At 38.1% G+C, this 15,251-nt stretch overlaps 1 protein-coding gene across 11 annotated transcripts in view; it reads right to left on the reverse strand.

The window, feature by feature from the left end:
* Positions 1–15,251, reverse strand: part of CCSER2 (coiled-coil serine rich protein 2) — a 162,523-nt gene that overhangs the window by 41,991 nt on the left and 105,281 nt on the right. For all 11 annotated transcript variants that reach the window (XR_001917397.1, XM_018042346.1, XM_018042347.1 and 8 more), the window contains 2 exons: positions 14,546–14,629; positions 8,501–8,587 (listed from right to left, as the gene is read on the reverse strand). Coding sequence is in view for 10 of the 11 variants with exons in the window: in XM_018042346.1 (XP_017897835.1) it covers positions 8,501–8,587; positions 14,546–14,629 (171 nt within the window). In the remaining variant the exon portion in view is untranslated. The remainder of the gene's footprint in view (positions 1–8,500; positions 8,588–14,545; positions 14,630–15,251) is intronic.

Consider the following 15,251-nt stretch of genomic DNA (forward strand, 5'->3'; position numbering starts at 1 on the left):
GCTGGCATATTGAGTGCAGCCCTTTCACAGCATCATCTTTCAGGATTTGAAATAGCTCCACTGGAATTCTATCACCTCCACTAGCTTTGTTCGTAGTGATGCTTTCTAAGGCCCACTTGACTTCACATTCCAAGATGTCTGGCTCTAGATGAGTGATCACACCATCGTGATTATCTGGGTCGTGAAGCTCTTTTTTCTACAGTTCTTCTGCATATTCTTGCCACCTCTTCTTAGTATTTTCTGCTTCTGTTAGGTCCATACCATTTCTGTCCTTTATCGAGCCCATCTTTGCATGAAATGTTCCCTTGGTATCTCTAGTTTTCTTAAAGAGGTCCCTAGTCTTTCCCATTCTGTTGTTTTCCTCTCTGTTGCTTTCTTATCTCTCCTTGCTATTCTTTGGAACTCTGCATTCAGATGCTTATATCTTTCCTTTTCTCCTTTGCTTTTCACTTCTTTTCTTTTCACAGCTATTTGTAAGGCCTCCTCAGACAGCCATTTTGCTTTTTTGCATTTCTTTTCCATGAGGATGATCTTGATCCCTGTCTCCTGAACAATGTCACGAACCTCCATCCATAGTTCATCAGGCACTCTATCTGTCAGATCTAGTCCCTTAAATCTATTTCTCACTTCCACTGTACAATCATAAGGGATTTGATTTAGGTCATATCTGAATGGTCTAGTGGTTTTCCCTACTTTCTTCAATTTAAGTCTGAATTTGGCAATAAGGAGTTCATGATCTGAGCCACAGTCAGCTCCTGGTCTTGTTTTTGCTCACTGTATAGAGGTTCTCCATCTTTGGCTGCAAAGAATATAATCAATCTAATTTAGTGTTGACCATCTGGTGATGTCCATGTGTAGAGTCTTCTCTTGTGTTGTTGGAAAAGGGTGTTTGCTATGACCAGTGTGTTCTCTTGGCAAAACTCTATTTGCCGTTGCCCTGCTTCATTCTGTATTCCAAGTCCAAATTTGCCCATTACCCCAGGTGTTTATTCCCAGATATTTAATTCTTTTTGTTGCAATGGTGAATGGGATTGATTCCTTAATTTCTTTCTGATTTTTCATTGTTAGTATATAGATATGCAAGTGATTTCTGTGTACTGATTTTGTATCCTGCAACTCTGCTAAATTCACTGATTAGTGCCAGCAATTTTCTGATACTATCTTTAGGGTTTTCTACGTACAGTATCACATCATCTGCAAACAGTGAGAACTTTACTTCTTCTCTTCCGATCTGGATTCGTGGGTTCCTTTTTCTTCTCTGATTGCTATAGGTAGGAATTCCAGAATTATGTTGAATAACAGTGGTGAAAGTGGACACCTTTGTCTTGTCCCTGATCTTAGGGGAATGCTTTCAGTTTTTCACCATTGAGAATAATGTTTGCTGTAGGCTTATCATATATGGCCTTTACTATGTTGAGTTGTTCCTTCTATGCCCATTTTTTGAACAGTTTTATTCATAAATGAGTGTTGAATTTTGTCAAAGGCTTTTTCTGCATCTATTGAGAGTATCATATGGTTTTATCTTTCAGTTTGTTTATATGGTGTACCGCATTGATTGATTTGAATATATTGAAGAATCATTGCTTTCCTGGAATAAACCAACTTATTCATGATATGAGCTTCCTGATGTGTGGCTATAATCTTTTTGCTAAAATTTTGTTGAGGATTTTTGCATCTATGTTCATCAGTGATATTGGTCTGTGGTTTTATTTTTGTGTGTTGTCTTTGTCTGGTTTTGGTACCAGGGTGAGGGTGGCCTCGTAGATTGAGTTTGCAATTTTTTGAAAGACTTTTAGAAGGATAGGCATTAGCTCTTCTCTAAACATTTGATAGAATTCTCCTTTGAAGCCATCTGGTCCTGGGCTTTTGTTTTATGGGAGATTTTTTTTTATCACAGCTTCAATTTCAGTGCTTAGAATTGGGTTGTTCATAATTTCTATTTCTTCCTGGTTCAGTCTTGGAAGATTGAACTTTTCTAAGAATCTGTCCATTTCCTCCAGGTTATCCATTTTATTGCCATATAGTTGTTAATCATAGTCTCATACTCCTCTGTCTGTTGTAACCTCTCCCTTTTCATTTCTAATTTTGTTGCACTGATTCTTCTTTTTTTCTTGATGAGTCTGGCTAAAGGCTTATCAATTTTGTTTATCTTCTAAAAGAACCAGCTTTTAGTTTTATTAATCTTTATTATTGTTTCTTTCATTTCTTTTTCACTTATTTCCGCTTGAGTTTTTATGATTTTCTCCTTCCACTAACTTTGTGGGGTTTTTTGTTCTTTTTTCCAGTTGTTCTAGGTGTGAAGTTAGATTGTCTAGTTGGTGTTCTCTTGTTTCTTGAGGTAGGCTGTATTGCTATAGACGTCCCTCTTAGAGCTGCTTTGGCTGCATACCATAGGTTTTGAATTGTTGTGTTTTCATTGGCATTTGTTTCTAGAAGTTTTTTCATTTCCCATTGGATTTCCTCAGTAACCTGTTGGTTATTTAGAACCGTGTTGTTTAACCTCCATGTGTTTGTGTTTCTTGCAGTTTTTTTTTCTTCTAATTGATATCTAGACTCATAGTGCTGTTGTCGGAGAAGATGCTTGATATGATTTCAATCTTCTTAAATTTACTCAAGTTTGATTTGTGACCCAAGATGTGGTCTATCCTGGAAAATGTTCCATGTGCACTTGAGAAGAAAGTGTATTCTTCTGTATTTGGATGGAATGTCCTAAAGATATCAATGAGATCCATCTCATCTAGTGTATCATTTAAGACTTGTGTTTCCTTATTAATTTTCTGTTTTGATGATCTGTCCCTTTGTGCGACTGGGTGTTGAAGTCTCCTACTATTATTATGTTATTGTCAATTTCACCTTTTATGTCTGTTAGGGTTTGTCTTACCTATGGAGGTGCTCCTATGTTGGGTGCACAAATATTTACAATTACTATGTCTTCCTCTTAAGATTAGTCCCATGATCATTATGTAGTGTCCTTCCTTCTCTCTTGTAATACTCTTTATTTTAAGGTCTGTTATGTCTGATATGAGGACTGCTACTCTAGCTTTCTTTTGCTTCCCATTTGCATGGAATATATTTTTCCATCCTCTCACTTCCAGTCTGTTATGTGTCTTTAGGTCTGAAGTGAGTTTCTTGCAGACAGCATATATATGGGTCTTGTTTTTGTGTCCATTCAGCCAGTCTGTGTCTTTTGGTTAGAGCATTTAATCCATTTACATTTAAACTAGTTATCAATATATATGTTCCTACTGCCATTTTCTTAATTGTTTGGGGGTGATTTTGTAAATCTTTTTTCTTCTCTTGTATTTCTTGACTATATATGTTCCTTTAACATTTGTTGTAAAGCTGGTTTAGTGGTACTGAATTCTCTTAACTTTTGCTTATATGAAAAGCTTTTTATTTCTCCATCAGTTCTGAATGAGATTCTTGCTGGGTACAGTAATCTTCATTGCAGATTCTTCCCTGTCAGTACTTCAAATATATCCTGCCATTCCCTTCTGACCTGCAGAGTTTCCTGAAAGATCAGCTGTTAAGTATGAGGTTTCCCTGGTATGTTACTTGTTACTTCTCCCTTGCTGCTTTTAATATTCTTTCTTTGTGTTTAATCCTTTTTACCTTGATTAGTATGTGTCTTGGCGTGTTTCTCCTTCAGTTTATCCTGTGTGGAACTCTGTGCCTCTTCGACTTGAATGACTATTTCCTTTTCCATGTTGGGAAAATTTTCAACTATAATCTCTTCAAAAATTTTCTCATACCCTTTCTTTTCCTCTTCTTCTGGGATTCCTATAATCTGAATGTTGGTGCATTTGATACTGTCCCAAGTCTCTGAGACTATCCTCAGTTCTTTTCATTCTTTTTATACTTTATTTTGCTATTCAGAAGTCATTTCCACCATTTTATCTTCCAGCTCACTGATTCGTTCTTCTGCTTCAGATATTCTGCTATTGATTCCTTCTAGAGTATTTTTAATTGCAGTAATTGTGTTGTTGTCTCTGTATGCTCATTCTTTAATTCTTCTAGTGAAGTGAAGTCACTCAGTTGTGTCCGACTCTTTGCGACCCGTGGACTGTAGCCCACCAAGCTCCTCCGTCCATGGGATTCTCCAGGCAAGAATACTGGAGTGGGTTGCCATTTCCTTCTCCAATTCTTCTAGGTCTTTGTTAATTGATTCTTGCATTTTCTCCATTTTGTTTTCAAGGTTTTTGATCATCTTCACTATCATTATTCTGAATTCTTTTTCAGGTAGTTTGCCTATTTCCTCTTCATTTATTTGGACTTCACTGTTTCTACTTTGTTACTTCATTTGTGTAGTATTTCTCTGCCTTTTCATTATTTTTTTTTTAACTTATTGTGTTTGAGGTCTCCTTTACCAAGGCTTCAAGGTTAAATTCTTTCTTCCTTTTGTTTTCTGCCTTCCTAAGTTTGTTCCAGTGGTTTCTGTAAGCTTCATATAGGGTGAGATTTGTGCTGAGTTTTTGTTTGCTTTTCCTCTGATGGGCAAGGTTGAGTGAGGTGGTAATCCTATCTGCTGATGATTGGGTTTCTATTTTTGTTTTGTTTGTTGTTTAGATGAGGCGTCCTGTACAGGGTGCTACTGGTGGTTGGGTGATGCTGGGTCTTGTATTCAAGTGGTTTCCTTTGTGTGAGTTCTCACTATTTGATACTCCCTAGGGTTATTTCTCTGGTAGTCTAGGGTCTTAGAGTCAGTGCTCCCACTCCAAAGGCTCAGGGCTTGATCTCTGGTGTGGTTTGGTATGGTATTAAGTGAGATTAGAACAAATATCCAAAAATGAGAAACCAAAGATGAACCCCAGACAAATGGCAGTTACAAAGTCAGGCAAATAATTAAAATAATGGAATATACACGTATACATATACACTCATGAGCAAAGTCAGAACAATCCAACAAAAATAAAGTACAGCAGATTGACCCAGCAAACAAAGGAAATCAAAAATTATATTAACCAGTTAAGAACCAAACTAACTAAAGTACAAACTGGAAAACAAGACAAAAGCAAGGCGCCAAGTGGGGAATAAGCAATGAAAACAAAACTAACAAATATGTTGAGAGGAAAGAAAAGAAAGAAAAAATAGATATGCAAAGTTAAACAGGAGTAGATGAAGAAGATTTATATAAAGATTAACTGCAAGGGGAAAAGAACAGTAGGAAAGGCAAATGAAGGAATAAATGTAGAAAAAATACAGTAGGTTTAAAAAAATTAAAATTATAAAAAAAGAAGAAAAAAAAAAACGGAGAAGAAAGAAAAAAGGAAAACACAGAACTTCAAAAGCCCAACGTAGAGGCAGAGGTTTATAACAACAATAAACTGTGTGACTGAATATATACATATACAACCATAAGCAAAATCACAACAGTCCAACAAAATAAAGTAGAATAGATTGACCCAGCAAACAAAGAAAAGCAAAAATTGTATTAATCAGTTAAGAACAAAACTACCTAAAGCACAAACTGGAAAACAAAACTAAAGCAAGATGCCAATTGGAAAATATAACAATGAAAATAAAACTAACAAATATGTTGAGAGGAAAGGAAAGAAAGAATAGATATGCAAAGTTAAATAGAGGTAAATGAAGATTTATATACGTTTTAAAGATTGACTGCAAGGGAAAAAGAACAATACGAAAAGCAAACAAAGGAATAAATGTAAAAAAAATAATAGGTTTGAAAAATTAAAAATAAAAAAAGAGAAAAGAAGAAAAAAAGGAAAATGCCACAGAACTGCAAAAGCCCAACCAACGAAGAGGCAGAGGTTTATAACAATAAAAATGTGACTGAGAAAAAAAAGAAAAGCTCAAAAGCTTAACTGGATTTCATAGTGCCAATAAAACCAATAACTACAATGGAGAGGGGAAAGAGAGGAACAAAAAAGGAAAAACAATCCAAAAGAATCTACAAGACAAGTAAAAACATAAGAATAATAAACGTTTTTCTTGAGTCACTGCTATCAGAGTCCTTTCCCTCGCTGGGAGTCAGAGTCCACCTCACCTCCCTAGGATGCCCTCTAACACTCTGCTGATCTCTGGACCTGCTGTGGGGGAAGCTCAAATTCTAATCTGGTCCTACTCCTGTGTGTTCTTGCCTCCAATGTCCACAGCTATCAGAACTAGTGTGGTTCCTTTTGTGGGAGCTCTCAATGACCTTTTATATATTCCATAGGCACAGAATCTGCCTAATTGATCATGAGGATTTAATCTGCAGCTTGTACAGCTGGTGGGAATGTTTTGGATCTTCTTCCTTAGCCACACTGCCCCTGGGTTTCAGTTGTGGTTTTATTTCCACCTCAGCACGTGGGTCGTCCACTGAGGTTTGCTCCTGAGGCTGCCCTGGAGGACTTGGGTTTGTCCCTGTGAGGGCCAGGTGTGGAGGTGGTCCGCTGCTTGGGTCGCAGGGGTTCTGGCAGCACCAGGTATTCAGGGGAGTTGGCAGCTAGTGCAGCAGGAAATATAGTGCTCTAGAAGGGTACGGCAACCAGTATTGGCCAATACGCTCCAGTGTTCTTGCCTGGAGAACCCCTCTCCCTGACAAAGCAGCCTGGACAGCTTCAGTCTACAGGGTCGCAAAGAGCTGGACACTAGCAAAGCAATCCTGCACGCATAGATGCAAGACTTATTTTCCCGGTGGCAGTTCTGCCCCAGTGACAGCTAAGCATGAAGGTGGTGCAGCTGCTTGGCTTGTGGGGACTCTGGTGGTACCAAGCAGGGACACAGACTGCCTCCGCCGCAGAATGTTATGGCTCTATCAGAGTCTTTCTTCAAGCCTCTTGTAGCTGTCAATCAGAAGGCCTCTGGCCAGTCTTTCTCTGTAGCTCCACCCATGCAGGCACTTCGAGGGCTCCCTTGCCTGGGGTCCTTCTCTGTTGTTCCATGGGTCAGGGACATAGAGGGGTCCCCCTGGCTGGGGTCCTAGTTTGTAGATCGGCACGTCAGGCACTTAAAGGAGCACCCTGGGTGGGGTCTTGCTCTGTAGTTCAGTGCATCAGGCATTTGATGGGCCAGCCTCTCTATTGTTCAGCTGCCAATGCTGACTTGTGGGGAGAGAGAGGCTACGGTGATGGCTCCATCCCCTACCTGTGACTCAGCAGAATTGCCTTGCTTCCATGGCTGCCTGGATTTCCTCCACAGGCATTTCCCACCACAATATCCTCCCTCACATCCCCTCAATTCAACTCTCTGCAGTCAACAGCAGCCCTCGCCCTGGGATTGCCTCAGAATCCCTAAACTCCAGCTCCCAGCCACTAAAGCCTTCCAGGGAACCTGAGTCCCTGTCTGGGGCATGTACAGCTCCGGCAAGGACTGTCTGATTCTCATTCCATTTAGGCTGCTACAGATCAGCTGTTTCACTCTTAGCCTTAAATGTTTCTCCTCCGACTCAGACAATCGCCCGTGGGGCTCAGGTTTCTGTTTCAGTTCCCCTACCCGCCGAGGACAGGTCCAGTCCTAACACTTCGGCTTTTTCCCCTAGTTCCTTTGTCCTACCAAGTTTTGTGTGGTTCTATATGTTCTTTCCCTCTTGTCAGCTACTCCTGTTCACTCTCAGCTGGTGTTCTGCACACACTTCTGTGTCTGAAGGGGTATTCCTGATGTATCCGTGGAGAGAGACGTACTCCGTGTCCACCTACTCCTCCACCAGCTTGTTCTCTGTCTTTAGTTTTGAAATACAAAAACTAGTCTTACTCTTGTCCTTCTTAGTTTTATATTTAGTAGGCCCTGAATTTGCACTATTAGGTTATTCTTATTTTTTCAGGTTTATTATATCTTCTGATACCCTTAATCATAACATCTGATCCATCTATCCTTACCATTTATTCATAAGCTGGATCTCTGATTTGACCCCAGTGGTTCAGAACTCAGTATGTTTTATATTTTATATTCTGAGTGAAATTACTATTTCACATCGCCAAATTACTTTGCTTGGCCAATATAAGCTTTTAACTTCCAAGAAAGCTTTGGCTTATTGTTACGCCATTACGTTCTTGTTATCCTGGCCTTTTATTATTACAAATTAAATTATAATTAAATTCAAGACACAGTACATACAGTTTTCATATGGAACTAATATTTGACATTTTAACAATTATAAAATTATAAAGAATCATATGGCTCTGAGAAATCACAGAACATCGCCCAAGGGGAAACATTTTTTTTAGAATAACCTTCTAACAAGACAGCCATTCAGATTTCTAAAGACTAAACACCCAGTTTCATTCCTCAGTAACATGAAGGTAAGTTGGTGAATTTCAAATCTCCAAACAGACGCAACTGAAAATGGATTGAGTTTTTCACTCTGAAAAACTATTTAGACTGAAAATTAAACCACATACTTTTATAGAGTGCATATAACCTAAAAACAAAACAACAGTGCAATTTTAAAAGCCAAAAAATAAAGTCCAATTTCAATTCTGGCTAGTTTTATAAATATATATATATATATATTGCCCAGTTTGAAAAGGCTTCACTTTATATATCACACTATAATACTTACAAGCTGATGTTCTAATAGTTGGATTTTTTCATCTTTTTTCTTTAGTTCCTCTTTAAGTTGTTTTATTTCATTTAGTAAATCTTCATTCTGAAATATTTTAAAAGATTTAACGTGAAGTATTTAATTGTATTTTAAAACACTAATGAAAAATACTAAATTAAGGATGCAGGCTGAGCAATGAACTGTGTGTTTATTTAACATGAAGATTCTTCTTAAATATCCCAGCTATTTATCCATTTTAAAAAATCCAGTTTGGTCTTCTAGGAACTCATAGTTTAAAGGAGTCTGACACATAAACAATGAATAAGAGCAGCAACAGCTAACGTTCACTTAGTACTAATTGGGTGCCAAGACCTAAGTACTTTTGGGTGTCTAAGTAACTGATTCCAACTGCAACTCTGAGGTAGTTACTATTATCCCCATTTCAGAGATAACAGGAACTAAGCCACATAAGTAAAATAAATTAAACACAAAATAATAACTTCAGCTAGATTTCAAGAAATATATGAGTTGCCTGTCAGAGGAAACGAGGGCCACAAGTAGAGGAAACTGCATCATTAAAGGCACAGAGTCATTTTCATGGCTGGTGCAGAAATCAGTAGCAAGGTAAATGTGCCTGAAAGGGAATCAAGGAAGACTCTTTTTCTCTGAGCTACTTTCATGAGAACTGCCTGAATCTAAGAATAAATTCCCTGTTGACTTAGTTTATAAGAAATTTCTATCAAGGCCAATCTCTTTCCCAAAATTTAAAAAAAAAAAAAGAAATTCCTGAAAGTATTCCTTGAACAACACAGGGGTTAGGGGTGCCCACCCTACTAACAAACCTCGTCTAGTCAAGGCTATGGTTTTTCCAGTAGTCGTGTATGGATGTGAGAGCTGTTCTATAAAGAAAGCTAAATGCCAAAGAATTGATGCTTTTGAACTGTGGTGTTAGAGAAGACTCCTGAGAGTCCCCTGGACTGCAAGGAGATCCAACTAGTCCATCCTAAAAGAGATCAGTCCTGGGTGTTCGTTGGAAGGACTGATGTTGAAGCTAAAACTCCAATACTTTGGCCACCTGATGCAAAGAGCTAACTCATCTGAAAAGACCCTGATGCCCAGGAAAGATTGAGGGCAGGAGGAGAAGGGGGCGACAGAGGATGAGATGGTTGGATGGCATCACCGACTCGATGGACATGAGTTTGGGTGAACTCCGGGAGCTGGTGATGGACAGGGAAGCCTGGGGTGCTGCGATTCATGGGGTCGCAAAGAGTCGGACACGACTGAGCGACTGAACTGAACTGAACACAAACCTATTATCAACGTAAGCAGGAATTCAGTTATACTGTCACATGTAAGGTATCATTATCTTATAGTTAGACCATTTTGTTTACTGCTATTTAATTATCCACAAATATATACTGATGATATAGTGCTGCCAAGGGAAATTAAAGTTAACCCTTGAACAACACAGGGGTTAGGGGTGCCCACCCTATACAAAGTAAAAAGACCTGGGTATAACTTTTAGTGAGTGCTCCACATCCACAGTTCCACCATAACCAGAAGGTTCACATCCTTGTATTCAACCAACTGCAGATCGATGTAGTACTATAGTATTTTTTTAAAAATCCAAGTATAAGTGGACCCATGCAATTCAAAACTTGTTCAAGGCTCATCTGTAGAATATATACATAAATGATGCATCTTTCCAGAGAGAATAATAAGTAAGCAAATATAATGTGTTGGTATTGAGCAAAGTATACCATCTTCTTCAGATAGGTTTGGAACAAAAAATACTGTAGTCTCATTAACAAGAGATCAAAAACAAACATTTTATAAAGGCTCTGATGTATCAAATAAGCATCAGAATGGGGAAGAAACAATAGAGTAGAAAATATTTAATTTTGCAGTTGTTATGCACACAGCAATGGCGAAGAACTATTTATTACGTATGAAAAAAAATGACTTTCAGTTGAATTTTTAAAATGTTCAGGGACTTAAAAAATTCATAAATCAAGACCAAAAACAGATGGATTACAAATCATGAGTTAAATTAGTGGGAGAAGTACTCAATGTGATTAATAAGACTGCAGAAAAAATGGTATGTTATCAGACATAAAAACTGATCTTTTTGTACAAACATATGACTGTATATACAACAGTCATAAAAATTACTTGCACTCCGGTTTCAGTTATGCAACTCACATGCCAAAGAAATGATCCTAAGTACAAGAAAAGCTGTAATAAGATATCTTCAAGTTCATAAACTTAGAACTGCCTTATAAGAGGACAACTGAAATACAATGTAGCAACGGGATGGCATACTATACAGCCATCATTCAGGCATTGCTAGGTTCTGCTGATGTTAGAGAAAATGAACCGAAAAGTGAAATCAAAATGAGTATGTAAAACATTTAGCGCCAACATGCTTATAGCATTATTTATATGACAGGCACTGCTCTAAGGATTTTACACATAAAGACAGGAAAAGGAAAACATATCAGGAAATGGTTAACCCCAAGGGAGTTTTAAAGGTAAGTAAGAAGCTCTAACGACACAAAGTGTGGCAGACTTCTGACTTTAGGTTTAGGGATTCTGTAAGACAATACAGAGATGGGGACAAGGAGAGCGTATTTGGAGAATTATAACCACTAATGCTGCACACAAAGGCTATGGTGAACAGTGGGGAGCAATGTGGCTAGCACACTAGGCAAGGGACAGATCACAGAGGGCCTGAACATCAGGCATGCTACAGCCACGGAGTAACAGATAGATCTGCACTGGAGATGGCTTTGACAGCTGTTTGGAGGATATATTTGACAAGGATAACAACAAAACTAGGCTAGGAAAGTGGTTATCAAGATGTTGCAGTACTCCAAGTAAGAGCAGGAGCCTGACCCAAGGGAGTGATACTAGGGAGGAGAAGAAAGAGGAAAAGAGATTTTGGCAGTTCACTGCATGTGAGAGAAGAGCACAGAGGAGCAGTCAAGAGTGACATCTCCATTTCTAGCTTGGATGACACAGTGAACAGAAAGAACAGAATGAAGGAGGAGAAGTATGTCCAAAGAAGAGTATTTTTCAGTTTTAAAAATATTGTTAGAAGTACACACATCTGTGAGAGATGTGTTTGAACAGTGAGACACTGGAAATGTCCAGTGGATAAGCAGATTACCAAGTATGAGAGACAGTGATTATATTAATACATATAAAAATCATTGTCTCTCATACTTGGTAATCTCGTCCACAGGACATTTCCAATGTGTCCCACTCACAATGGGAAACCCGTGTTGGGGCTTCCCTGGTGGATCAGATGGAAAAGACTGCCTGCAATGAAGACCTGGGTTCAATCCCTGGGTTGGGAAGATCCCCTGGAGAAGGAAATGGCTACCCACTGCAATATCCTTGCCTGGGAAATCCCATGGACAGAGGAGCCTGACAGGCTACAGTCCCTGGGGTTGCAAAGAGTTGGAGACAACTGAGCGACTAACAACACAACATGTTACATGTGAAATCATGAGAGTAGAAAGTTCAATCAACACTGGACTAAAGATACAAACCTACATTCTAAAAAAGAAAAGAATCCAAGAAAGGCGGGCAGGCAGGTGGTGTGGAGGAGAGGGGATGTTAAGGGGTAAGGGAATTCAGAAAGAACTGACACAAAAACCAAGGGATAAAGCTTTTAAGACAAAGGCCGTGCCAAATGTGTATTTTTCCAGGTTTCCACAACAACCAGAAAGAGAGTCAAGGAAAGGTTTATCTGATGTACTGAATTTAGGATAGGTAAGACACAGAAATTTATAAAGTGAGGATGAAGAGGAAGTACAGGAAGCACACTAACGAGACATGAGAGAGGAGGCAGACAGAGTTTGGTCTTTAACTGCAGCAGAAGACAAGAGTCGAGAACAAGAAAGGGTAGGCTTCCACAGCACAGTGGTCACTATTCCCTGTAACTGGAATAAAGTAAATCAGAGTGACATAGACACAGATAAGCTGGGAGGCAGAAAGGCAAAGATGATCTTCCTTGATGAACACAAGGCAAATGCAGCAGCTGAGAAGAGTGGCTGAGAAAGGGGATGAGACAAGTGGTCAACGTCTGAAACAGCTCATCAGGGACATGGCAGAGGGTGCTGTGCTCGGATAAGGAGAGACTGCTGACAGGGCAGGTCCAGTGGAGAGTTTAGGCCCTAAAGTTGTAATGGTGTACCATTCGAAATTGAACTGCAAAACCATACTCAATGGGCAGATTTGGGGATTTGCTGATGAACGTGAAGGACTGTCTAGTGTACTAGAAAGAGCAAGTATGAGCTATTGCACGCATGCGTGCTCAGTTGTGTCTGACTGTTTGTGACCCGGGGGCCAGGCTCCTCTGTCTTTGGAATTTTCCAAGCAAGGATACTGTAATGGATTGCCATCTCCTACTCATAGATCTTCCTGATCCAGGGATCGAACCCCCATCTCTTGTATCTCCTACACTGGAAGGCAGATTCTGGATTATTGGCACCACCCGGGAAGCCCAATGAGAAACTGCATCTAACCTCAAAAAGAAGGAAGAAAGACTAGGGATGATCTGCCTAAAAGGAAAGGCACTGAGGACAAGAGAGAAACACACGCTGTGTTTACCTTACAACACTAAACACATTTTAAAGGAGGATGGAAAAAGCAAAGACACAAGTTCTGCACCAAAGGCTGGAATTAAATTTCTTCGTTAAAAAGAATTTATTTATATGTAAAAAACTTCTCACAAAAAAATTTAGAAAAAAGTCAATTTTTACTTTTAAAGTAGCAATCACAAAACAAACAAACAAACAACAACAACTGAGACAACCAGAAATCATCTAAATCAATGGCTCTCAAGGGAGTATGTACGAAAGTTTTTCAAAAAGAGATGTCCTCCTGCAAACCTATTACTATACTCACAACAGGATGGAAACCTGAAGATGGGAAGAAATTTATATTAAAGAACAGGTAGGTAACACACTAAAAAGCCAAGATCGGACAACCAGATGTGACTATTATCCAATATTTTTTGATTTTGTGTTTTATACATAAATTTGTCCCCCAAAAGTCACTCCATATCCCATGAGAAAACTGTGCTTCCCTGATGCTTAATATCAAGACTGGTCAGTTGACCTGTTTTGGAAGCAACATGTGTTACATTCAACCAATGTATTCTGCCAATGCTACTTTCCCTCAGGTACAAAAAGCATGACCTTCATCCAGAATCCCAGAAAGAAGAAAAAACATGAAGTCTCACTAATCTACAACCAAAAGGCAACATAATGAGAAATAATAAGTAAGAAATAAACTTTTGTTAAAAACAAAGAAAAAAAAGAAATAAACTTTTGTTATTGTAAGCCACCAGTATTTTGAGGCTGTTACTACAGACAAGTAGAATACACTGACTAGAATACTTTGAAAACAGAATGGGAAAGGAAACAATAATTTTACCTGGAACTAGGAAAGACAAGAATACTTGTATGTCCTTAAGAAATAAATATGTGATTCATAAAGATACAAAAAGAATTTTCTTCAACTAAAACTAGACCTAAAGATAAGAACTATAAAAAAATATACAAGTACAAAATGCATCTGCATTCTATATATCTTTAAACATTAAAAAATGTCATTTTCAGCTATTGAAGAATATTTTCAGCTATTGAAAATATTGTTCTTTAATATTGTGATTATATATATATATATACACATATATATATGAGAAGTACCTATTTACAGTTTTAATTTTTACTAGTAGTCATATTTTAAATTGCTATTCATAATTCTGAAAAAAAAAAAGATTTAATTAATTTTTTAAAAAGAATCCTGTACCAATATTAATACTGGGACAGATGACTATCCAACTGATAAAACAACTCAAATTAAAGTACCACAGGGATATCAACTTAACTTAAAAAGTTAGTAAAAGTGAAAGGCAAATCTGACCAAAACCCAAGACAACAAAGTTGCAGGTTTAAATATATTTATTATTAAAAGTGTTATTATTGCTTTATAATTTTAGTAATAAAAAACTTTTTTTTTTAATTCAGCATGACTACGTAGTCATCATACCTTGCATATTTGATCACCATCTTCTGGTTCCGGACTAGATGGCAATGAGAGCTGAACATCATGCAATGAACCACTTCCATCATGCTGTCAGAAAGAAGCAAAGGAAAACGCAAGAGTAATACAATTAACTGCAGGCATTCTGCTCAACCTGAACTCACCCCAGACCAAATGCTAGAGCGGTAATCAATTAAGATTTCAGAAATCTCCTTTTTACCTCCATGCACTGGTAGAAACAAACGCAGAAGAGGAAACAACAGGGTTCAAGAAAGAATATTTTGTGGAACATTCACTATGTAAGTTGACAGTGAGAAAGCCAGTGAAAGTTTTAGAATGGGAAAAGAAACACAGGACAATTCCTTAAAAATCTTAAGATTACTCCACCTATGAAAAATGTAAAATGAAAGTCAAATTAAATCTGATTTGAATCAGATCTGGTGCTTTGAGTACAAAGGAGTCAGAAACAATAATATTAAATGACTCAAAAAGATCTGACCACAGGAAACATTTGAATAGAAACAGACACATGAGTATACATACTCATGACTCTATCAAGTTTGAGAAGAGGTAAAATTAATTTATGGTGCTAAAAATCAGAACAGTGGCTGGCTTAGAAGAAAGGGGTTATTGACAGTAAAGGGCATTATAACCCATAAAGATGCTGGAAATGTTTTGTGTCCTCTCTGTATGGCAGTTACATAGGTACATA

This window comes from Capra hircus, chromosome 28 (genome assembly GCF_001704415.2).
Source record: "Capra hircus breed San Clemente chromosome 28, ASM170441v1, whole genome shotgun sequence".
NCBI classification, from domain to species: Eukaryota; Metazoa; Chordata; class Mammalia; order Artiodactyla; family Bovidae; genus Capra; species Capra hircus.